General features: G+C 39.9%; 1 protein-coding gene across 5 annotated transcripts in view; it reads right to left on the bottom strand.

The window, feature by feature from the left end:
* Positions 1 to 19,261, bottom strand: part of LOC137296232 (uncharacterized) — a 113,697-nt gene extending 94,436 nt beyond the window's left edge. For all 5 annotated transcript variants that reach the window (XM_067828014.1, XM_067827972.1, XM_067827981.1 and 2 more), the window contains exons 1-2: positions 19,094 to 19,261; positions 160 to 1,185 (exon numbers count right to left, since the gene is read on the bottom strand). In XM_067828014.1, coding sequence (XP_067684115.1) covers positions 160 to 1,185; positions 19,094 to 19,138 — 1,071 coding nt within the window. In that variant the 5' untranslated portion in view covers positions 19,139 to 19,261. The remainder of the gene's footprint in view (positions 1 to 159; positions 1,186 to 19,093) is intronic.
* Between the last annotated feature and the right edge of the window lie 8,559 nt (positions 19,262 to 27,820).

The following is a 27,820-nucleotide window of genomic DNA, read 5'->3' as shown; positions in this document are numbered from 1 at the left end:
TTCCAAACACTCCTGGTAACTCTGCTCTATATTACAAGCAAGTGGAACTCCTGATTTATCAGGATTTAGTAACAAGAAATTAATAAATAGATCTGATGAAACTTCAAAATGTATGTTAAACAATGAATGAATGACTACATTTATCGTTCATTAGCTTACCAGGAACTGCAGGTAATCTTCTGATTTGCAGTTGTCTATAACAGAATCATGGATTCCCCTAACACTTGCAGGTCTCTCCTCTTTCATGTTGTTGTCTGCGCTTTGTAATGAAGTATAGGAGGCACTGTGCCACCTTGGGACGTTGTCCTCGCCGCTTCTGGTTAGGTTTTGTGAACTGAGAGACATTGGCCTGGTACTGGTACCCGCACTGCTCACATACCTCTCCTGGAGAGGTGTTGCGAACTCCTCTGCCGGCAATGTGACGGAGGTAGAAACACCATTCCTGAATTCAACACTGCTTGAAGTCTGGGGATGAGTTGGATGGACATTTAAAACATTATTTCTCAAAGAAACAGAGTTTATTGACTGACGGATATTGGTGAGACTTCTACTGACATTACTATGCTTGTCATGTCCTGCTTTGATGATTGGGTGATGTAACTCCACCACTGGGTTGTGACTAGATACATGGTCAGTGGATGGACTGATTACACTGCTTGAGCACACATTACTGTCAGATGTAGAGAGGCTGGGTGGAGATACACTGTCACTATCTGGAGATTTAACACTTGATCTGGAATTACTGTTGCCATTAGAGGGAGATGAATGATAGTTATTCTGTTGCAGTGCCTCTGTTCTAGTGTTTGTTGTGCCTACATGGGTGTATCCAGAACCGCATTTGTCCACACTGTTCCTCTCCTTTGAACTTGACCAGCATCCACCATGCCCAGGCACTCCATTGCTATTGCCTGCTTTTGTCCAAGAATATCCATTGCTTGATCGAGATGTACTGTCACCTATACCACAGTCAAAGCTCCTTGGTCGGGAAACTCTGTAACTGTCACTGGAAGTCCTCTGTACACCTGGGCTTGGTTGTACTGCTCCTGTACTGGTCTCCTCATTGTCTAACACACTGGACACAGACGGTTTGACAGAGAAACTGTGAGATTTAACTCCCTCATCTTTCAGTTGGCGAATGGCAGCTCGTATCTTTCTCCTCTCTTCAAAACTAGCACAAACATCCAACTGAAACATAAACAGAATAATAATTGGTGACAGAATAACATTAAAAGAGACAATCACAGAAGAGACACAATAAGGATAGGAGTCACAATAACAGTAAAGTAACAGCTTGACATGACAACAGTAGTAGACACAATATCAGTAGGAGACACAATGACAGTAGGAGACACAATAGCAGTAGGAGACACAATGACAGTAGGAGACACAGCAGGGGACACAATAACAAAAGACACACAATAATGCTAGGAGTCACAATAACAGTAGGGGATACAATAACAACAGGAGACACAAAAACAGTAGGGGATACAATAACAGTAGGGGATACAATAACAGTAAGGGATACAATAACAACAGGAGACACAATAACAGTAGGGGATACAATAACAACAGGAGACACAATAACAGTAGGGGATACAATAACAACAGGAGACACAAAAACAGTAGGGGATACAATAACAACAGGAGACACAATAACAAAAAACACACAATAATGCTAGGAGACACAATAACAGTAGGGGATACAATAACAACAGGAGACACAATAACAGTAGGGGATACAATAACAACAGGAGACACAATAACAGTAGGGGATACAATAACAACAGGAGACACAATAACAGTAGGGGATACAATAACAACAGGAGTCACAATAACAGTAGGGGATACAATAACAACAGGAGACACAATAACAGTAGGGGATACAATAACAACAGGAGACACAATAACAGTAGGGGATACAATAACAACAGGAGACACAATAACAGTAGGGGATACAATAACAACAGGAGACACAATAACAGTAGGGGATACAATAACAACAGGAGTCACAATAACAGTAGGGGATACAATAACAACAGGAGACACAATAACAGTAGGGGATACAATAACAACAGGAGACACAATAACAGCAGGGGACACAATAACAAAAGACACACAATAATGCTAGGAGTCACAATAACAACAGGAGACACAATAACAACAGGAGACACAATAACAGAATACTTTTTCCAACAATACTTTTTCAATAACACATGCTCTAATGGAAAGATTAGCACACAATGCAGAAAGACCATCAGAAACAGATGCCAGCCAATCTCAACAGGTGAACAGTGAACAGGACAACCACAGCAGAACCACTGGATCAACTGTCAGCACATCCAAGTAAAAGACTGGATTTGAATGAGACTGGATCAAACTATTGCAAAGCAAGGCAATGCAAGGATTATGAAGTTACTGCATTAATAATTATTCAATTCATACTGTTTATTCTACTTGAATAGACATAACATGCTGAAGTATTGTGATACCACTGTTATATGCCAGTGGTAAATATACAAATCACAGGTGGAAAAAGTTAAAATTGTCCCCACTGCTAAGATTCTAAATACATGCAATAGCTGGTGCTACAGTCCAGACTCTATTGTGGAGTGATGCATCTCCCACCATGGGTTGACCAATCACCACGTCTGCAGAGTGATCTCCCTTCCCTAGCCTCACACAACATCAGCCACTGTGGAGTGATGCATCCCCCACCATGTGTTGACCAACCACCAAGTCTGCAGAGTGATCTCCCTTCCTTGCCCTCACACATCAGCCACTGTGGAGTGATGCATTCCCCACCATGTGGTGACCAACCACCATGTCTGCAGAGTGATCTCCCTTCCCTGTCCTCACACAGCATCAGCCACTGTGGAGTGATGCATCCCCCACCATGTGGTGACCAACCACCAAGTCTGCAGAGTGATCTCCCTTCCCTGGCCTCACACCCAAATCACCCATTGTTGTTGCAATACAAGACAGCAAACAAACCAACATGGGAGTAGTTTGCTGAATGTCCTTCCTTAAGGCTGAAAGGTCACACATCTCCACTGAAAAAATCTCAACTATCTGTACAATCTCTATGTCAAGTTTGTTAAGGCTCAACTAAAGCTGGCCACTTCCTCATATCAATATTGTCCTCTTAGTGAAACACCAGACCTCTCATGCCTTCTGCAGGATAACATTCAAAGCATGGGAAAAAGATCATAATCATCATTATGTTTATGCAATAATACATCAAAGTAAACATATAATTATTGTAAACATCAGCCATAGTAGTGACAATCCCCACCATGGTACAGAGATTACTGACACAATGTGTAACAGATCAGATCAGCAGGATCCATGCCTACCAGCTGTATGTACATTCTGGACTATACACAGACACTAAGTATACTGCTGACACAGTGTTTGCAATACAGTATTTTATTTTGCCTGTTGGCCATTCGGGTTTGTTGCTGCTTGCAGGCTTTAAAATCTACAGGGCCAGAATGAAATCTGCAGGCCCATTTAGTAAATGTCGACCCAATAAAACAAAATAGACTACCTACCTACTGAACACAGTTTCACACTGTTTCTATGAAATCAATTGGCAAAGACTAGAGAAATTTGTATTTTAGTAAAGACTAGGGTTGACACTTTTGAATCATGGATAGTTCTCCATGTTAACAAAAAAAAAATGAGAAAGATTCGCTGGAAGCCATAAGGGCCTGCAAATATTTGAAACTGTTGGCCTGATGTAATAACAACCGATGCTGGGCCTCTGGGCTGTCAATTATTTCCAACGCTGGTGACACTTTATCCCACTGATCATAGAGAAGATCATATTAGTGGGACACACACAAGGGTGACAGTCACACCCAGTGTGGAACAAGGACTCATATGACACTCCCACAAACCTTGAACCTATCCTGACACACAGAGACCTAGCCACTATCATGACACAGGGACATTGCTAAAATCCTGACACAGGGACCTTCCCACTATCCTGACACACAGACCTTCCCAATATCTTGCCAAACACCTTTCCACTATCCTGACAAACACACCTTCACACTATCCTGACACATTGAACTTTCCACTATCCGGACACACAGATCTTCCCACTATTCTGACACAGACCTTCCAAGTATCCTGACACAGACGTTTCCACTATTCTGACACATGGACCTTTCCACTAACCTGACACAGACCTTTCCACTATTCTGACATAGATCTTCCCACTATTCTGACACAGACCTTCTCATTCTGACACAGACATGATCAAGCATGAACAATTATTTTCTCTGCCTAAACAGAAACAACAAGTCCAGTAGTGAACTACATGGTAAGCAAGTAATTGTGATAATCCTGATCTTAAAGCATGAAGTCAATGTGTAGCAGGTGCTTGTGTATTAGAGTTGTAACAGGGCTGGAGATCATCCCCCTGGCTGGGGGCAGAGCTAAACACACACTCATCCCATCAAGGATAATCCCCTGGACAATGTCCCCACCTCATTACATCACCACACCAGTTATGTACTTGATCAGATTATTTGTATCTGTTATTATTACTCACATATTGAAGATATCACTGATTAATAATTTTACAAAGTTATCACACATTGAGTAATAACATTGGGTGATGCCATATGCATAACGTGAAAGTGATTTACAGTTATGACTTCATAATGCAATTACCTCTGACAAAATAGTTTGAGGCCTTGCTTGACACATGCGGAAAGCTAAGAGTCATCACGCTTCTTGAATTCTTAGGAAAGAATTACTTAGCTCGATATTATTTTACTAATGTTGGGTGAGTAATAAATAAAATACTACACAATGTCACGTGTGATACCATATTTATGAAACTCATGAATGGCATCGGTATCTAACTCGCTTTCACTCCTTAAATACCACACCATTCACTCCTTTCAAAAATATGATATTACACGGGGCATCATTTAGTATTCTCTATTTATATCATGTGTGACATGACCTGCCCTTACAAGGCAAGTCATTACATGTGGGGCATTGAACCAACTGTGAAGGGAGTAACTGCTTCAATGTAACTTGTCAGGGCATTGTCCTTACTTCAACAAACATATTATTCTGGACAATCTACACTATAGAGTAATATACAATGTAACAAAACTTGAATCATCCTACAGATCTGTAAAGACCTATAGGGTCATATCAGTGTACACAACTGGTAGATATATAAGGCATAACAATGCTTGTCACAATCTTATTGCTGCAAGTTGGAAAACATGAGTAAAATATTTATTTAAACATTGAAATTTGGGCATCCATTAACAGATATATGTTTCATTGTGTCAGGTTTACTGGTGATATGGGGTGGTGTAGGGGTTAATGGGGTAGCATGGGCTTATCGCTACCTTTAGTTAACCCCCTGGATGTCACAGGGACATATATGTCCCTCCTCTTCACCCCTCACTTTGAAGTCAAATAAAATTCTAAATATACCACGCACATATATATACTTCACAGTTTTGAATTCTACCAAAAATTCCGTTTTTCGTGATACCATCCACTATTATCTCAGACCAAGCTAAAGTGCTTCAAATTGCCTTTCAAAATAGGCTTCATCATAAATGTTGCCATTTTTCACACTATACAAAATCGCGATTGAAAGCGTTATTTGCTGTATGTTTTGAAATGTGAAAATCGGATAATTACTGGGAGTATTGAATTTCAAAAATAGTATAGTAATGATCACTGATATCAAGTTTTCATGTAACCAGTAATGATAATTCTGAAACGTTGCCGATGAACCCAGAATCGGTTGGGATGTTTATGAAAATACACTTACACGAACGCCGAAGTGCGCTTTCCGCCATATTGAATAGTGTTTACAAAATCGCGTTTCGAGACGGCCGGTATTGAAACACCAATTACATCACGTATATTTCATATTCGGCTGTGACAAATGAATCATTGAATTCCCCACACATCTTAGAATCAAACTACAAATGGTCTTTGTCACCAATACCAACTGTCTTGATAAAACGAAACGAAAGATACATGGTATGAAAACGAACACTGTGCTCGAAAGACAGTGCTTGTTTGAAATGTAAACAAAGAAAAATTCTGAATTTACACTGCGTAGCATTTTAGGAAAATTTCCAGCATCCAGCCGTGTAATGATTGCTTCCAATGGCTCAATATGCTTAGAATATTCAGGGGAACAGCATCGTAGCAAGAAATAGCAAATAAAATAGAGATACAATGCAATCATTTGATAATTCATAAGAAACTGTCAAACTTTTAGTGCAGCATGACGCCATGACTGACGGAAAATCACGCAAAACGACAAATGGTTCTTGTCGGCATTTCTGGCTTCTTCCGTCATTTACAATGTAAACGATAAAAACATATAACAATACACAGATAGTCAGAATAATTCTGATAACTTACATCTCACAATTATGCACAAAAGATCCCTAATCAAGGAAAGAGTCCTCATAAAAGCCTGTGTACCCTTGTCAGCGAAGCCACCATTTTGAAAGAAATCAGTCATCCGTAGTGATGTCACACATCAACATTGTTGCACATAGTAGGCAATTTCTTGAGGTGAAGGTTGGCTGAACAAGAGTGTACACATCATTCCGACTGCACTTTCAGTATTGTGATGTACATTTTGCATATCGATCAGATACTTTTTTCATGAAACTGATTTCAGTACCTACATATATCCAGGTTCAACACCATATCATATGTGGATATAAGGTATGCGTTTGCATTCTTCTAAAGCTTCTGATCGTTAGAAGGATACTTACATGGGAAATTGACTCAGTAAGTGTATTATACCTCATTTTAAGCCTTTACACAAGTATTGGAAGATCACACGTAGCCATTACGGCAACATGTGCTTTAGTTAACTTTGATGTACAATATTCAATACGTTGGGATAAATGTTGAATTTTCATATGAACAGGTTAATAAGCAGTGATTTAATTCAACATTGCAGGTAAAACTTATAATATTAATGGAAATGATTTGTACATTTTATGAAATGTAGAGGTACACATATTTAAAGAAAATGTCTTGTTCATTGCATTGGTCTGTGTCATTTTTATCAACAAAACAATTATGAATATTGATTGAGCAGGTGCGAGTTTGTCAAAAACATTTTATAATTACTTATCCTTTTTTAGATAATAAAGTCAATTCAAATTTGACTAAAACATATCTGATGGCAGAATATCTAACTCAAACAATTCTTAAAAACATATAAACCATGTCAAGTCCCAATTTGGTCAAACCTTACGTCCATATTCTAATAGTTCAATACTGGAAAAACAATCTCTTTGTACCTTTCATTGCATACTTATAAAGTGAAATAATTACATAATCATAAGAAGAAAAGTTTGTATCCTAAATGAATATTCCATGAATATTCAGGAGTTGTGAAATTTTCATTTACGCTAGACTGATGCCAGACAGATGCGTGTGTTGCTCACAATAAGATACGTAGTAAAACCGTCTTAATTGTAGACATATTCAGGGCAATGTTTCAGGGGCAAAACCATTCATTGTATGTTTTGTCTAAAAGTGTTTAATTCTGTCACAAAAGTCGAGACCTTTTACACATTCAGTGGGAATTAGGTTAGATATATCCTAATCAGCAAACCAGTGTCTTCTTTTTCAGACGTCACAAAATGCACAAAACATGCCATGACGTCAACTAAAATGTCGCATTAGTTTCAGTTATTTCATTACATTTGAAAATGTGTCTGTTACTCCGTTAATAATGATGCAAAATTAATCAAAATACACAAACAAGAGAAAATGGGAATCTCAGAACTAAATTATGTATCGGATAGGGCCATCAACATTGCTATTATCTGCTTTCTGATGTAGTGCATTGGCATCTTTTCTGTCAAATTTTGAAACTACCAAAAGGTATCCTTTCACAATGGAGGACTTTGCATTGGAACAGTTTAGTTCACTGTGAACAAAACATAACGAAACTATACTGTCTGTATCTACACCAAATTCTCTCCGGGTGATCTAAATTACATTGACCTAATGTAAACCATAGCGGAGTTATGCCCCCTTATCTTTATAGGTGCATGACCTCTCTGTCGACGTTTGACGTCATAGAAGAAAATTGATTTTTGGCACTTATTGCTGGTCATTTTTTATTTTGTGCGTATGACGTTATGCATGAGCACATAAATCCAGTTCATATATACTTATGTCATTCAGATATCAAGCTGCATTTTCTTTGCTCACACTTTCCATAAAGATAACAAATTAAAAAAACCGTAGCAGAGTGCTTTTATTGGTGCACGATAAAAAACGAAGAAATTTACTGTTTTTTAACGGACACAAAAGTTTTGGACAACATTTAGCCGTGTCTATTTCTCAACCTGCTCAGTTAGTCGCAGTTATATTTATACTAACGGATAGGAAATTAAATATTCTACATTTCTGTATAATTTTATAGTCGCAGATCCATGAAAACGCGAGCGCAAATCTCGCACAACATTCACTTTTCAAACCTCACGAAAATTTGCGCCTGAAAAAAACTCGGCATCCAGGGGGTTAAACAAATTAGGAATTACTGCACTGGTTACAACTAACAGCCAAATTAAACTCTGATACCCCAAAACACATAAGAAATACAGGAGAGAAATACTGAATAGATGAAAAATAAAAACATTCAAAACATATTCAAACAAATTTAGTTAAGGCTGAAACAAATTTATTTACAAAATGTGTTTTGGTGCGTATCTTCCAGTCAAGTTTGATTGTCAGTGAACAATCAGTATTTCTGCTCTATTAGGTCTGAGCCCCATGTTATGTGAGGACACAACAAAAGATACTATCTCCAATCAGGCATGGTGGATGACATATTTCTAACTAAGCAGGGTGATGTGTCATAATGCTGTCTTGTCACAGGGCCAAACACTTATATATGCTTTGACAAAACATTTATGTCAATGTCAAGTTGCTGTACTAATGCATTGAATATCTGTCTGCAACCTCTGGAAGGGGTGACATGAAGGTACATAGTGTCACAAGTTAGGGCTTTGTAGGGGTGACTTTCACTGATAACCATCATACAGAGAGAAGATACTCAAAATACCTCAGAATTTACTAAAAAGAGAACCACAAAATAAAAAACAACTCCCTATGTTTTGACCAAGCAGGCCCTGGACAGTTTGTACCAAAAATCTTACACTAGTCATAGTAATTTACTGTTACATTCACATTTAACTTATTTGTGAAATTTAGAAAAGGCATTTTGGTTTTTAGGGTTTGAACATTCTTGAAGAATTTATTGAGGTAGCCAGGTTTGAAGTCAAGATCAAGGTACAGACAGGAGGTAATGGCTTTTGACAAGAATTCACTAAGAAATAGCAGTAGAAAGTTTTAGAAATAGGTAGTTAAGGGGGAGGAGGAGGAGCGGGGTGTGATAAAAGGCTTGTCGAGGAGGAGTATGTGAAACCTGCAATACACAAGACACTTAGTGAACGATGACTTGGTGGTAGCTAACAGATTGTTAGAAGACTCACAGAATAACACGCAGAAATGTTTTATAGTTTAAAGAGAGACTTGAATTTGGGGATGTAAATCAAAGGTTTCTTATGAATGTACACACAGTCCAGCTTGAACAGCTATTTCTATACCATTTATATTGTACACACACTTTAATCAAGTTATGTTCTGTGTCACCTTTGCTATGGTTTTTCAGTGTGGATATGCCCAGTTATCATGCAGAATTGTACACTAGTTCTCTACCTATGTTGTATCATATGTATGTCCCATAAAACCATTTCACATTTGTACACAACATAAAAGCAAACTGTCACACAATAAAATACCTGCTTGCTGGCAGGGTTAACCTCTTTGGTCATGTGGGCAAGATGCTTGACTTTTGATCAGTGGGTCCATGGTTTTGAATCCCTGCATGGGACTCAAAATTTATATGGCTACTACACTTATATCACCTTTACAGGATACGTATACAAACAAGAGTCATCAGAAGATGACATATCCCCTCGGCCCCCACATACTTGAAAGGACAAGTTATCTGACAGTTACATGATGTATATTTAGATTCAGTTTGCATCATTTCCATGGAAATCATGAAAAATATAAATGCCATATATCTGTAAACAGCAAAAGGCACTTCAAGATCTGCCTCATATATCTGCCAAGATCTAATGAAAGATATTATGAAGTTTTCAAGTTTGTACTCCAGGTACGTAGTCCATCCCTCCCTTTTGAGACTAAGTCCGAATCGTTTCCATAGAAACTGGTAGAAATAAAAATGACAAAAATTTGTAAATAGCAAAAGGCACCACTTTGGGGGTATAGCTCATATATCTGCCAGGCTTTGCAGAAAGATAGTAAGGAGTTTGCCAGTTGGGCTCCGGAAACAGAGTTCATCCCTCCCTTTTGAGAATAAGTACAAATCACTTTCATCGGAACCAAGAAAAATAAAAATGGCAAAAATCTGTAAATAGGGTCTGCCTAACATATCTGCCAAGTTTTGCTGACAGATATTAAGAAGTTTTTTAGTTCTAACCCGGAAATGAAACCCATCCTGCCATTAGACTAAGACAAGAACAAAATAAAAAATAGAAAATGTCAAAAAATCTGTCAACAGCAAAAGGCACAACCATAGGTCCAGATTATTATATCTCCCAATTTCATTCTAAAAGTATTGAACAGTTTTTGAGTTATGTTCCGGAAACAAAATAATTATGGATGGACGGATGAACGGACAGACTAACGAGGCGTTGACTATATTCCTCCGCGTTACATGTCAAGACTCACCATCCACAGTGTTATTGTTGCAAATTTGACATATTCTTATATGGCAGGATATGTCTTCCTATCTACCAGTGTCTATGTCTGAAGTGCAGCAGGTCTGGGGAAGAGCATTCTTTTCCTGATGTGCCTCAACTGAAATCTTATGAGATAAGATTCCAGGTTAAAATACAGTAGAGATACTAGTCAATGAATGCGCTATTGTAGACGTCATATAAGATTAATTGAACATTACCATCCAATGGTCAAACATAAATACCTCTCTAAATTACCCCCAGCTTGGACTTCCCATATAAATTCAAAACCATTGAGAACAGATTCATTTTCACATGTGAACCTCATGTTATACACCAGCGTGTTCTAAATAACCCTTCATAACATTGTTTAGGCTATCTGTGACATAGCATTTCTGACAGCTTAAGTCAGCACACAATAACTTTACATAGCCAGTCACACTCAAATGGTGGAGCAGCAGTGGTACATTCAGACCCTGCACCAAACACCTATTTGGCAAATCTGACATATTAAAATATTTCACATTTAGCTTGATATTGATATTGCCAAAATTCCGGTGTAAATGACTGGCATTGCAGTGTGTCAAACATGTTACACAGAATGAAAGTAAAATGATGGATGAATACACTGTAACAGAAGTTAATGCCTTATTTGCTTTACTTAGCAAATTCTGAATTGATTTGTTGCAGAAAAACCTACTTGAAAAAAAGAAATCCTGCGTAAATGAAACAAGTGAAAACTTTAACCACTTTCTTACTCTCTAGTGTATTAGTTTATCCCCATGCTTGAAAAAAAAATGTTTATTTTTTACAATACTGATTTAATACATCTGTCTTTGTTACAAACTGAAAAATCAACAGTGAACACATTCATACAATAAAGAGACTGCTGAGTACCTAGAATCCTACCTCCTCTGCCCTTTTGTCCAGTTTCTCACTGTAACTGGTCCAGGGCAGGGGAGGACTGGCTTTCTCTGGAGGAAAACACAATGGAGCAACCAAACTGTTCTGCCATAGATTTTAAATGTATGCTAAAAATGATACACGTACATACAGCGCTTGACAGAAGCCAGCATGGTGGCCTCAACAGGTCACTTGTCACACGGTAAAACAATACCAGCCCAGCCTGAGAACCTATGCCTTTATTTCCCTGCAGTCTATAGTGAACGACAAGTCTCCTATTCTAACCCTTCCCAATACAGCTTCAAGGACAGTAATTACAGGCAATGTTCCCAACATTACAGCCCTTCACCTGTAAAGATTGGGTGTCAGATAGATCAGGTTACCTTTTCTTTATATCACAACTCACACAACCCTCAGTGTGAGGACATGTAACTACCAGACACACATACAATACACACAAAATCCTCAGTGTTACAACACCTACCTAACAATACAGACATACAATACAGAGACAACCCTCAGTGTGAAGACACCCACCTAACAATGCAGACTACAAATACAGAGACAACCTTCAGTGTGAAGACACCTACCTAACAATGCAGACTACAAATACAGAGACAGCCCTCAGTGTGAGGACATCTACCTAACAATACAGACATACAATACACAGATAGCCCTCAGTGTGAGGACACCTATCTAACAATACAGACATACAATACAGAGACAACCCTCAGTGTGAGGACACCTATCTAACAATATGGACATACAATACACAGACAGCACTCAGTGTTACAACACCTATCTAACAACATAGACACACAATACACAGATAGCCCTCAGTGTGAGGACACCTACCTAACAATACAGACATACAATACACAGACAGCCCTCAGTGTTACAACACCTACCTAACAATACAGATACAATACACAGACAGCCCTCAGTGTTACAACACCTAACAATACAGACATACAATACACAAAAAGCCCTCAGTGTGAGGACACCTATCTAACAATGCAGACATACAATACACAGACAGCCCTCAGTGTGAGGACACATATCTAACAATACAAACATACGATACAGACACAACCCTCAGTGTGAGGACACATATCTAACAATACAGACATACAATACAGAGATAGCCCCCAGTGTGAGGACACCTATCTAACAATACAGACATACAATACAGAGATAGCCCTCAGTGTGAGGACACATATCTAACAACACAGACATACAATACGCACAACACCTTTAGTCTGTGAGAATCTCATCACCTATCTAATCCTCAACTATCTATCAACTGACTCATCTTTAACAGTAAATACTTTAGTAGTAGACTCTTCCTCAGCAACCATACATGAGGGAGGATCACTATTGTAGTACATCAGCAACTATATGTAAGGGAGAATCACTATTGTAATACATCAGCAGTCTTACATGAAGGAATCACTATTGTAGTACATCAGCAACCACACATAAGGGAATCACTATTGTAGTACATCAGCAACGATACATGAGGGACGATAACTATTGTAGTACATCAGCAACCATACATGAGGGAGGATCACTATTGCAGTACATCAACAACCATACGAGAGGGAGGATCACTATTGTACTACATCAGCAACCATACATGAGGGAATCACTATAGTAGTACATCAGCAACTATACATGAGGGAGGATCACTATTGTACTACATCAGCAACTATACATGAAGGAATAACTATTGAAGTACATCAGCAACTATACATGAGGGAGGATCACTAATGTACTACATCAGCAACTATACATGAGGGAATCACTATTGTAGTACATCAGCAACTATACATGAGGGAATCACTATTGTTAGTACATCACCAACTATACATAAGGGAATCACTATAGTAGTACATCAGCAACTATACATGAGGGAATCACTATAGTAGTACATCAGCAAACATACATGAGGGAAGCACTATTGTTAGTACATCACCAACTATACATGAGGGAATCACTATAGTAGTACATCAGCAACTATACATGAGGGAATCACTATTGTAGTACATCAGCAACTATACATGAGGGAGGATCACTATTGTACTACATCAGCAACTATACATGAGGGAATCACTATTGTAGTATATCAGCAACTATACATGAGGGAATCACTATTGTTAGTACATCACCAACTATACATAAGGGAATCACTATAGTAGTACATCAGCAACTATACATGAGGGAATCACTATAGTAGTACATCAGCAAACATACATGAGGGAAGCACTATTGTTAGTACATCACCAACTATACATGAGGGAATCACTATAGTTTTACATCAGCAACTATACATGAGGGTATCACTATTGTAGTACATCAGCAACTATACATGAGGGAGGATCACTAATGTACTACATCAGCAACTATACATGAGGGAATCACTATTGTAGTACATCAGCAACTATACATGAGGGAATCACTATAGTAGTACATCAGAACCATACACGAGGGAATCACTATTGCAGTACATCAGCAACTATACATGAGGGAATCACTATAGTAGTACATCAGCAACTATACATGCGGGAGGATCACTAAAGTAGTACATCAGCAACTATACATGAGGGAATCACTATAGTAGTACATCAGCAACTATACATGAGGGAATCACTATAGTAGTACATCAGCAACTATACATGCGGGAGGATCACTATAGTAGTACATCAGCAACTATACATGAGGGAATCACTATAGTAGTACATCAGCAACTATACATGAGGGAATCACTATAGTAGTACATCAGCAACTATACATGAGGGAATCACTATTGTTAGTACATCAGCAACCATACATGATGGAAGTGACTATTGTTAGTACATCCTCTCAAACTGGTCTTATTGAAGTGCAGCCTTCCGTTGTTCCACTGAACCAGGAATAAGGTAATTGCCCTACTTGACAACAGGCTTGTACAGGAGCAATTTCCTACATCATGCCTTGATCAGCAGCAACATAGTCTACTTCCCCAGCAGACACACTCCGTAATGTACATAGTGTGCTTCCCCAGCAGACACACTCCGTAATGTACATAGTGTGCTTCCCCAGCAGACACACTCCGTAATGTACATAGTGTGCTTCCCCAGCAGACACACTTCGTAATGTACATAGTGTGCTTCCCCAGCAGACACACTTCGTAATGTACATAGTGTGCTTCCCCAGCAGACACACTTCGTAATGTACATAGTGTGCTTCCCCAGCAGACACCTTTCGTAATGTACACAGTGCGCTTCTCCAGCAGACACACTCTGTACTGTACACAGTGCACTTCCCCTCCAGACACACACTGTACTGTACACAGTGTTCTTTCCCAGCAGACACACTCTGTAACGTACACAGTGCCCTTCCCCTGCAGACACACTCTGTACTGTACACAGTGCACTTCTCCAACAGACACACTCTGTACTGTACACAGTGCACTTCTCCAACAGACACACTCTGTATTGTACATAGTGTGCTTCCCCAGCAGACACACTCTGTACTGTACATATTGTACCATTTACAGCTGTATCACCTGCATATAACTTAATGTGTTCCACATAATTTTCTCAAATATTCAACTTCATGAAATATTGCATGTACGTGGTGTCATCAATTTGAAATAAATGGACTGTCATAAAACTGGAACATTATACATGAGTTACAGATTCAGGCCAGTAGTGATGGAAACTCAGGTATACACACTGGTTGAAATAGGACTGTTAGTTGAGCTGAAAATGACACACTGTACACTTTATTCAAGGTAAGATAGCAACATTCTGCCTATAAAGAGCCTAACAAGTGTTCTATATAAAGGAAACAATGTTTTACAAGACATTTCCAATAATATTACACACAAAAAACATGCAATACACACCCACAAGTATACACACTGCATGTGAAGCATTTTATTATTAATGAGCAGGCTAAAATTTAGTTTGACCTAAAATTCAATGGAGGTGGTTGCGGAGCTGCATGATGACAGAATCCCATCTATTGTTTTTTCTTTAGATCTCATTTTAGAAATAATTGGTCTTCGGTAACCCCTACTTGTGGTAAGAGGCAACTAGTAGGATCGGGTGGCCAGGTTCACTTGGTTAACATGTCATCAGATTCCAAATGCGTAAAACGATGCTCCTGTCTTTGATCACTGGTTTGTCTGGTTCAGACTCAACTATTTACAGACACCAAACATAGAGCTGCAATATCGCTGAATGTGGCACTAAACATCAGTCATCAATCAACCAAATAGTGATTTTCCAATGTCATTCTTGCAAATATCAGATGAGCATTTCATGTACTGCTTGGTGAACCAACTTTAAATGTATCTGGCCAAATGTATACTACCCTTCAAAAGTTTAAATGTGGCCACTTACTTCAGTCATCCAGATTTGAAGGTACTGTTAACATATGAATTGATGTATTGTAAAACAAATCAGTAACATTGAAAAGATTATTGTCATGAATTCAGTAAACATAAGTTTCCTCCTTCAACCACCATACTATTAATTTCAGTACCACAAACTGCTACTACTAACACCAGACCTGTGAAGATCCAAATCAGAATTGGACTTTAGTAACCCTATCTTGACGTAAAAGACAACTAATGGGATCGGGTGGTCAGGATCGCTGACATTCAATTGGTCAAAACTTGATTATGTACAGACTGCCGCCAATAACAGCTGGAAAATTGCTGAGCGTAGCATTAAACAACAACCCAACCAACCAACTACGGCTGCTGCTATTACTATTACCATCACTACTTCTACTACTACTACAACTACATCGTGGACCTAACACAATAACCAATATGTACCAATACTGAATACAGCTGCTGTGAAACATCTGTTTGGTTCCCCTTTTCCTAAGATAGACTGGTATGGAATCACTTCTGTTCAGAAAATGCACCTTCATACTCCATACATATGACGCAAATGTTAAATAAAAATATTGTTAATAAATCTTTACATTCCTTCTCCACGGGACTACTGAAAACACCAAGTTTAGGCAAGCACAGCAATTCACAGCAAGTAATGAAAAAGATAAATAAGATATTCGATTAGAGTTTATTACTTGCCGATAAAACTTGCAGATATTACTTTTCCTTGCAAGACAATTTCTCTATGTTTCTGTAACCCTGCAAGAAAAGGGACCCTGATAAGTGTTATTGATTTCAATCATGACGCCCATGTTTATCTTTCATTTCTGACATTCATGCAGTGTTTTCCTGCCTTCACTCCGCTTGCTGTGGACTGCCATCAACACCCCCTGACACACATATTAACTTCATTACATGACAGTGAACAAAACAGCTGGGACACATTTCAGAATTATTTTCCCGTTAAACACTACTTTATGAATATGATAAGGAGATATTATAGAGGTGTGTCACTACATTATGCCATGAATATGATAAGGACTATTATAGAGATGTGTCACTACATTATGCCATGAATATGATAAGGTCTATTATAGAGATGTGTGACTACATTATGCCATGAATATGATAAGGACTATTATAGAGATGTGTCACTACATTATGCCATGAATATGATAAGGACTATTATAGAGATGTGTCACTACATTATGCCATGAATATGATAAGGACTATTATAGAGGTGTGTCACTACATTATGCCATGAATATTATAAGGACTATTATAGAGGTGTGTGACTACATTATGCCATGAATATGATAAGGACTATTATAGAGATGTGTCACTACATTATGCCATGAATATGATAAGGACTATTATAGACGTTTGTCACCACATTATGCCATGAATATGATATGGACTATTATAGAGATGTGTCACTACATTATGCCATGAATATGATAAGGACTATTATAGAGATGTGTCACTACATTATGCCATGAATATGATAAGGACTATTATAGAGGTGTGTCACTACATTATGCCATGAATATGATAAGGACTATTATAGAGGTGTGTCACTACATTATGCCATGAATATGATAAGGACTATTATAGAGATGTGTCACTACATTATGCCATGAATATGATAAGGACTATTATAGAGATGTGTCACTACATTATGCCATGAATATGATAAGGACTATTATAGAGGTGTGTCACTACATTATGCCATATCAAATATCTTGTTTCCTTGATCACAATGTATTTGCAGTTATTCTGTTGGACAAGGAATGTATACTAGCCTTTCTCAAATTTTCATATCTCAAGATTTATTATAAGAAATTCGTACTGCAGTAAAGTTTGGTGGCAATATGAATGTGCTGTTGACACCAAAATATATTCCTTTGATTTCAGTGAGTTGTAATATTCACCTGTGAATAGTAAGTGCCTATATTTTGTTAATGACAGAAATCCTGAATATTGGTCAGTGTCAAACTGCCTGTGTTACCAGCAAATAGTGAACCACTATCAGCCCACATCCATTACACATAGGATATAATGTTGCCTTGCCTGACACATTGTAATTCACATCATAATAATTGCTGCTAAGCATCATAGCCTAGGCCAGGATCTCTGGACTTCAGGCATAGGAACACTGGAATTTGTTACATATCTTATGTCGCAACAGTTAAAGGTAACAACACTCAATGTAGATTTCTTCCTTTGATGAATACTTAAACAAAAAGAAATATTGAATATGTCTGTGATGTCTTAATGTTACAGACATGTCACTGACAATCAACCATGTCATACACATCAAAAGATCCACAACAATGTCATACACAAGGATGACAAAAACTTTATGAATGATAAACTTTTTAATTTAGCACTGGCAGCCTCTCAGTATATATTCAAATATTTTTAAATGCTTGAAAATGGTATAAGAATCTATACCGATGCTACTGCAAGCAGATGATCATCCATACAGTTTTGTCATCCCTGCTGCTGTATACCATCAACTCCTAGAATGCCACTCAAACAAATCAATGTCACATTAAAAGGATATACCACCCTAGAATAAACAGCATCAGCAAACAATATAAACAGTGCATACATTCAGTAGAAATACTTTAATGATCATTTCTCCATGTCACTAACGTTTGTTGCAGTGGGGCAGTGCCAGTACCCACTCGTGTGTACTATTACAGCCTGTGTCATTCACTAGATACTGCCGAGTAATGCCGGCCCGACTGTAGTGTCCTGTCATTAGGTGGCAGGTAATGTCACTTGTGTCTACATAATTCTGCTAGACCAACATGGATACAGGTCGGTGCATTGTACCGAGGTTTATAGATTTTATTTCAATTGTGAAATGATCCTAAATCTATTAAGAAGATTATTTGAGTGAGTCGACATGTTTCGGCAGGTTGTCCATCCTAAACAATAGAAACATTTGAACTTGCTCTGTGGGAGCATGAGAAGTGTGTGCACGTCAACTTACAAGAGAACGCAGGGTGTGCTCGTCCTTGTCGATATAGTCTGTCATGATGTCATTAGGTATCCAGTACGTCCAGCAAGCTGACCCACGTGTCCACTACCCCCGACCATATCCTCTCTCAACCCACAATGTTTACATGCTACCGCCACACTATATGCTCGCTCGTTAAATGAACGCGAAATGTGGTACCGTTAGATCGTGGGGGGTGACATGTGATTTACAGACTCGTCACTACATTCCGCGCATGTGAATCGAATCTAAGTGTGTCATAGACACCTCCTATAGTTATTTCAATACTCTTGAGGACCTTTCAACCAGGGTAAAAAAGCAGAGCGCGTCTTATTTGTTGACATGGGACCTGGCAACAAGTACCGGACACCCCCGTTATGGAAGTGAGTACTCCCATACCAGCCCTGATGACCAATCAAATATTTGCGGTGTTTCTTTGATCTGATCTCACGTCTTGTCCGAGGATTACAAGTTGCAAACATCACGTAATTTCACCACCATCTTTTTTTCCAGAAAGGACATTTTTGCCTCCCAAGGTCGACAATATTAAACCATAAATCGAATATGTTTATGACACTTGTCCTATTAACTTTTCCGATCTATCCCGGTTAAAACAATACATGTAATTTATTTGGAACATTTTATTTCGATTAAGCTTCGTAACGCCAGTTTGTTTCACAACAATGCAAACACTTTGGTTGTCGACGCTGATGGAGTAAGTTGTCATAATAAAATAGCCGTGGCCTAGCTAGACTGACTAATATACAACTCTCATAGATAGTAACAGTAATGGTTCGCTTACATGGAGCTGACAGTAATACAGTAATGGCTATTCCTGATCACAGGACAATGTACGTCGTACTTTCCGATACTCTTTCATCTTCCTGTGGACCATACAGCCATGCTGCTTAATAGGCGCAATAAACTATAAACATCCACATCACTAGCACATCCTCACAAATTCCTTTTTTACAGATGGGTGAATTGAGACAATTAATGTGGATCTAAGTATTTTGTCCAAAGATTCTACGTAAGTGCACCCACCTTGACTGGGAACCGATCCTAGGTGCCTTCTCCGTGGATCGAACCCGGGCCTTCCGCGTGATATTCCATCTATATATGGCGGTTACTTACAAACAAATAAGGTTACTACTGGTATGCTAGCTGTCGGCTTAATTATAGTTTGTGATATTTTGTTTCTACTTGAAGCCCCGCGAGGCAAGTAAAGTAATACCATTTTTATTGTCCCGGAATAGCTCATTTATCTAACGTTCCCTCGGTTTCTGTCGGTGATATAAATCTTAGTTCCATAGTAATCAATTATTAATATAGCCCCAGATCTCAATACACACGCATCAAAGCGATGCGTGTTGGAGCGCCGATTTTACCTGTTCTTTTCAACGGGGAAACGTCAGTCAAACCAGTCCGACTGCAATGTATAATTAATGGTAATTAGAAAGAAACTCACTGGTTTTAGAACAATATAATAAACAATTAAGGTTGAAGCAAGGACTTCTCCGTGCCGGGACGTCACGAGCAACGACAAGTACTCCATCGGTCACAATATAACCCATGTGTACACGATTCAACACGAAGCGACAAAATACTGTGACGGACACGTGTTTATTCTAACAATTAACCAGTTTCCAAATGCGTGAACGCTCGCTTGCCCAGCATTTGACAGGCGATGAGTGCAACTGCAAAGACGGCGAGGCTTAGCTCGGTGTACACGGTGCAGACGGCGACAGATGAATAAAACATTATGTAGATACATTACATATTGTGACGGATAATACCCTCAGTTTCCCGACCGGACACAAGGTCGTATGTATGAATTTCGTGATACATGCACGTAAATAAGACTTTTGAATCTTGACGACTTTAAATGAGAACACAGATATACACGTCAAGCGAAGTGTTAGATTCTCCAGGCGAAATGACGGGTAGGTGAAGGAGAGACACTGCATGGCTGATTCGAATTACATAGTGGGATGAACGCTCTGTACAAGTGCATGAGTAGTACAGTGGCGCACACACACAATTCTGGCGATTTACACTACACTCTGTCATCAGTGATCGACACTTTTAATATCATTATATTCAAACGTCAAGCCAGCAGTTAATCGTGTATTTGTCGAGCGTTGTTTGATTCTACAGCCGGGTTTCCATGTGGCGCAGCACGTAGAACGTAAACAACTCTTTATGCTAAAATAATAATATGCGTCTGTCCGTTCCATGCACGCATTGGAATCCTGGAGACTAACGTTAACGTCGGTGTGAGTGGATCCTCCCGAACCTGGATCGAATCCGATCTGTCCAATCGAACACAATCTGTGATTGTCAAGGGTCACACATCAGATCAGACTGTTCTCAAGTATGGCGTTCCACACCCACAGGGGTCATTTCTGTGTCCTATTTTATTTACTTAGTATACACGTTAACTTGGTCAACTAATTGCTGTCAGTGAGGTCATAACTTGTATGCAGATGACACGCAGTTAATGAAGAATTTCCGTGCCCAGTACTCTCAGTAACATCTTCTAAACATGGCGATCTGCATTGATGACATTAAGCAATAGCCAAACTAAAATATGCACAAGCTGAACGACAGCAAGACAAAGGGTTTGCAGTTGGGTACTCGGTGTACTTGGTACTTGGTGTACTACCACCTACGAAACATCGAGGCTACGAGGCACCCTCTTCCCACAAATGCGACCCATGCCCTTGAGCGCCTTTAGGTTTTATCGCAACTGGATTACTGCAACAGTCTCTTGGCCAACATATCGAACGTGCAACTCAAAAAGGTGAATCGTGTTGAATACACAGCAGCCAGCTAGGATTGTGATGAGGTGCAGAAATCATCTCGCAATAACTTCAGCTCTAATCCATCTTCACTGGCTTCCTGTTCATGCCAGAATTAAATATAAGATACTGTCCTAAGCGTATTAATGATATCACCATTCTACTCCCACCTATCTGCCAGAACTCACAAAGCACTAAGAACCACCAAGACAACTTCGATCTGCAAATGTGTGTCTCCTCATAGAAAAAAATCCGTTTGCTTCAATGCAGCAACAATGTGGAATTGACTTGAACTTGAAAACTTGAAAATCTCTGCACTTTCAAAAGGACGAACCTGCTCACCCCTGCCCCACCCAACACGGCCTATATCTTGCCTCCTATTACAAACTTTGTATATATAACAAGACTTGTGTAAGCGCTATAAACATCCAGGTACATGTAGTCAATAGAGTTTAACGCATTGTAAATGCATTTACATTATTTACTACGTAGTGCGGAGTGCGTAATTTTGCTTACGTTCAAAAGTGTCCGAATACGCATCATGTAGCTATACGTAATGCCGGAAGAAGCAATTCTCAGTGGGGTTACCCGATGTCACATGTTTTTTCATTGCGATTACATGGAATCCTAGCTTAATGGTAATAAAAGCGTGCGTGTTCAAGTATGTGCAAGTTCTGGTTATAAGAGCTATGGAGGGACTAGGAGAGTGCATTAAGAGCTACAGTATGTCTAGGGGAGCTGATAGGATATCTGGGGGTGTGCTTTAATGGCTAGTGTGTCCAAGGGAGTGCATTAAAGCCCAGTATGTCCAGAAGAGTACATTAAAAGTGTGTCTAGAAGAGTGCATTAAAATCTATAGCGTGTCTAGGGGAGTGCATTATGAGCAGTGTATAAGAGCTATAGTGTGTCTAGGGGAGTGCATTATGAGCAGCGTATAAGAGCTATAGTGTGTCTAGGGGAGTGCATTATGAGCAGTGTATAAGAGCTAGAGTGTGTCTAGGGGAGTGCATTATGAGCAGTGTATAAGAGCTATAGTGTGTCTAGGGGAGTGCATTATGAGCAGTGTATTAGAGCTATAGAGTGTCTAGGGGGATTGTATTAGGAGCAGGGTATAAGAGCTATGGCTATGTAAGACATACCGATGAAATTACATCCACTTACATCTGGGTGTATTTATGTAACGTATTGTCAGCTTGCCAGCAAAATGTCACACGGAGCTGTCCAGACTTAAAACTCACTTTTTCACAGCATACTACTAATTATTTCAGCTGTAAATTCTCCATTGTAAATATTCTGTAGCGCTTTGAGCATGCCTTACGGTGTGGAACAGGAGCATTATACGTATGCATTTATTATTATTATTATTATTATTATTATTATTTTTTACAGATTGAGATAGAAATGCAGCAGAGAGGGTTCGGGTGATCCTGGCACAGTCAGGCTGGTCAAGCTCATCATCAGCTCAGGGCCCTCGCCCCCTCTACACGCAGCCCAGACAGCGAATGGGACTTCTCCCAGGAAACACTGCCTAGTCGAACCCACCAAGAACTTTCCGGAGAATATGGAGGCTCCCCAACACTGCAGCCTTCTGCATTACCCAGATTGTCAGAAGGGCTGTGCTCCCGGTGGAGAACCCGGGCACTCTCCTCATCTGTGCTAACAGATCAGGAGGTACCAAACCAAGGGCACCGAGAACAATGGGGAGCCTGACGACAGTGTACTTGGGATGCAAGCGAGACATTTCAAAGGCGAGGTCCGCATATTTATCATGCTTTTCCTGAATCTTGCCAATCACATTGCTGTCAAAAGGGAAAGAAAATTCTATGATATAAATAATTTCATTGGCTTTATCAAAAAGGACAAGATCAGGTTTGTTGGCTGGAATTCGTCTCAGGCTGTATATTGGCCTATTCCAGAGAAGTTTGAAAGCATCATTTTCCAGGACGCCCTGGACATGTTCAGGGTCGTACCATGGATGGACCTCAGAGTCAAAGCCACAGGCATGGCGGAGACGATAATAAAAGCAGCGAGCCATGCCATCATGTCTTTTGAGATATGCAGTTTGTGCCAAGGAAGGGCATCCACTGACAAGGTGTTGGACAGTCTCTGTAAATTGATTGCAAAGACGACATTTCATATTGATATTTTCTTTAAGAATCACATTCTGGCGATTGCGAGTGGGAAGTGACTGGTCCTGAGCAGCAAAAAGGAAGCCCTCAGTTTCACATTTGACACCAGCCGACTTCATCCAGGCAAAGGAGTCGGTTGGATTGCTGTTTTGTTCCACACACTGCATATACACACGATGCAATGGCTTCTCAGACAGCTTCTCCACAAAGGACCGACTCTGGGCAGACTTGGTGAAAGACTTCACCTGGTTTACACCCATCACTGTACCGTCCAGCAGTACATCGCCATCAACAAAATCAACCTTCAAATTTCAAATTGTGTCCAACAACCTTGGCACGCTTAAAGTAGCTGTGGAATTCCTTGCTTTCATCATGACTCTTGACGTGCTTCACCAGAGAATCATCTGACAAATAAATATGTGCAAAAGTACACAATAAAATTCTGTCATGAAGAGCTTCCACATTAATCAAACCCCGACCTCCCGAATTGATTGGCATATATAAACGATTAAGAGAGGAACGAGGGTGGTGTGCTCTGTTATCAGACATGATCCTTCTGGTCAGGCGGTCAAGATTCTGGATGTCTTGTTTTGTCCAATCAACTACTCCAAAGGAATAGGAGAGGACTGGCACAGCAAAGGTATTGGTGGCTTTGACTTTGTTTCGAGCATTTAGCTCTGAACTCCAGATTTTCTTTAAACGAGATTTATACTCGGCCCGAAGTTTATCTTGAATCTGGGCATTCTGGAGCTTGTCTCGAACTTGCATTCCAAGATAAGTGTAGGCCTGATCTTCCACAAGAGGCTCAATAACTCCTCCCCCTTGTAACTTGACCGATCCATCAGTAGTTACCTTGCCACGTTTCAGATGAAGAGTATTACATTTGTCGAGTCCAAATGTCATGCCAATATCATTAGAGAAGGACTCGACAAGGAGAACCTGTTCTTTCAAATTGGTCTCTCCTTTGGCAAGGAGCTCGATGTCATCCATATAGAGGAGATGAGTGAGAGGTGTTGGGGATCTGTGCTGAGGAGGTCCGGGATGGTACCCTTCCTCCCCGTTGAGCAGGAAACTCAAAGGATTTAGAGACAGACAAAAAAGCAAAGGACCGAAGGAGTCCCCCTGAAATATTCCCCTTCTGATTGGAATAGATTCCGAAGTCTGCACCTCTCCTTGCGAGTAGATCTCAAGTTGAGTCGACCAGCAACTCATTAAAGACTTGAGTAAATCAAGTAGTCGCTCAGGGAGGTCAATACACTGAAGAGACTTCAGAATCCATTCGTGAGGGACAGAGTCGTATGCCTTTTTGTAGTCTATCCAGCACATGGAGAGGTTGCGGTGGTATGTCTTAGCCTCTTCCAAAATCATTTTCTGTACAAGAAGTTGATCCTTGCACCCCCAACATCCCTTTCTCGCCCCCTTCTGCTCTCTGTAAATTATCTCATTGGAAGAGCAGTAAGATGACACGAGGTTTGTTAAACACCCTGTGAATAGTTTGTATTGAGTATTTAGACATGTGATAGGGCGGAAGTTTTTGGGATCAGTCAAGTCTCCTTTTTTGGGAAGGAGTATTGTGCGACCTTTGCAGAACCATGGAGGAACATCACCTGTGTCCACAAGAGAGTTAAAACAGTGAAGTAATGGTGTTTGGACACAAGGGAACAGTTTCCAGTACCGGTTTCCAATGCCATCAGGCCCTGGAGCTGTATTAGATTTGGACTTTTAATGACACTTTTCAGGCAATCTGGTGAGATGTAACAGACAAACGACCTAGTTACTTTCTCATGCATTGCATGGTCATAATCACTTACCCATGGTGCCTCCAGGTTACAGTTGCCGGGTACAGACCACAACTGTTTCCAGAACCTTTCATTGGCATCCATGGGAGGCCGTTTATCATGCCCACCATCACCACTTGTTTTAAGTTGCCTATAGAATTGTTTTTCATTATTCTTAAACATTTTATTTTGCTTGATAAATTTGTTTCTCTTTTCCCATTTTTTCTTTCTTCTGTCCAAACTTTTATTTTTGCCTTAAGGGAATCGACAATTTGGAGAAGTACCTTTTCTTTTGTTGTCTTGTACTGTAATTTTAATTTTCTCCAAATTGCCTTTTGTCGTTTAGACATGGGATTCCCTGATGATCGTAATTTCAGGCACAGCTCTATCCAGGAAATATATTTCCTAGTTTCTGTTAATTTCACTTGAAACCGGTTTTTCCTTGGTTTGTTGTTCTTAGTAGTAGAAGATTTTTCTTTGGAAACTGAGTGAAGTTCCTCCAAAGTTCGCGCGGCAGCATAGACGCAGGAATTTATTTCATGTAATGAACAGTCCGCAGAAAGTTTTAGAGAGATAATTTCATTAAGTAAATCAATTTCATTTTTGGGAAAAGACACGCTTAGTTGTTTAATTGGCCTCCGTTTCTCTAAAGGTAAATCACAAATTTCCTCATAAATAGAAGTAAACAAAATGTACACAGGATTTTCGGTAAGGTCTGCAACTGAAGAAGAGGAAGAGTGAGGGTCCAAAATTTCGGGGCCAATTGGCTCTTTCTCGGAAGAGTTTCCACCAGGAAGAGGAAAGAGGTTGACACGGACGTCCATAAGAAGTTTGGGGTCTGCTGCCACTTGAGCATTTTGCTCTTGCAAAGGTTCCTGACGGGCACCAGTTGTGGGTTGAACTGGCTCACGGGGCATGAGATGTTTTAGCCGCCGGAGTTGATCTCGGAGATTTTGCTCCATCAGGTAAGCATACATGGGCATGGCATTGTCCCAATGCAGCTTAAGCGACTTGCCATTGATGCGTGGATTATCAGGCCATCCTGTCGCTTTCGCACACTCTAGTAGTGTGGATTTTAGATGGTTTGACCAAGATATTCTTGGTCGGGTTCTGTGCCTTCCCCTGGGGCAAGTCCCATCTCCAATATGGTTTGTGTTACTACCGGAGGAAGGCTGACTGGACTGCGGAAATGAAAGATAGAGTTTTCCTTGTCTGTCTGTAACCCAGTAAAATACCAGCTTCGGGGGGTCAGCCCTAACTGGGTGATGTACGTTCAGTTCAGGGAATAAAATCCCCCTATCTAGGCCCACCACGAAGAGGTGTACATCATCAGGCCCAGGCCCACCACGAAGAGGTGTACATCATCAGGCCCTTATTATTATTATTATTATTATTATTATTATTTTTTTACAGATTAGAATGAAAATGCAGCAGAGAGGGTTCGGGTGATCCTGGCACAGTCAGGCTGGTCAAGCTCATCATCAGCTCAGGGCCCTCGCCCCCTCTACACGCAGCCCAGACAGCGAATGGGACTTCTCCCAGGAAACACTGCCTAGTCGAACCCACCAAGAACTTTCCGGAGAATATGAAGGCTCCCCAACACTGCAGCCTTCTGCATTACCCAGATTGTCAGAAGGGCTGTGCTCCCGGTGGAGAACCCGGGCACTCTCCTCATCTGCGCCAAGAGATCAGGAGGTACCAAACCAAGGGCACCGAGAACAATGGGGAGCCTGACGACAGTGTACTTGGGATACAAGCGAGACATTTCAAAGGCGAGGTCCGCATATTTATCATGCTTTTCCTGAATCTTGCCAATCACATTGCTGTCAAAAGGGACAGAAAATTCAATGATTTAAATAATTTCATTGGCTTTATCAAAAAGGACAAGATCAGGTTTGTTGGCTGGAATTCGTCTCAGGCTGTATATTGGCCTATTCCAGAGAAGTTTAAAAGCATCATTTTCCAGGATGCCCTGGACATGTTCAGGGTCATACCATGGATGGACCTCAGAGT

The sequence above is a fragment of the Haliotis asinina genome, chromosome 1, assembly GCF_037392515.1.
Source record: "Haliotis asinina isolate JCU_RB_2024 chromosome 1, JCU_Hal_asi_v2, whole genome shotgun sequence".
Lineage (NCBI taxonomy): Eukaryota > Metazoa > Mollusca > Gastropoda > Lepetellida > Haliotidae > Haliotis > Haliotis asinina.
The sequence above is the reverse complement of the archived record's forward strand: the minus strand, read 5'-3'. Positions and strand labels throughout refer to the sequence as shown.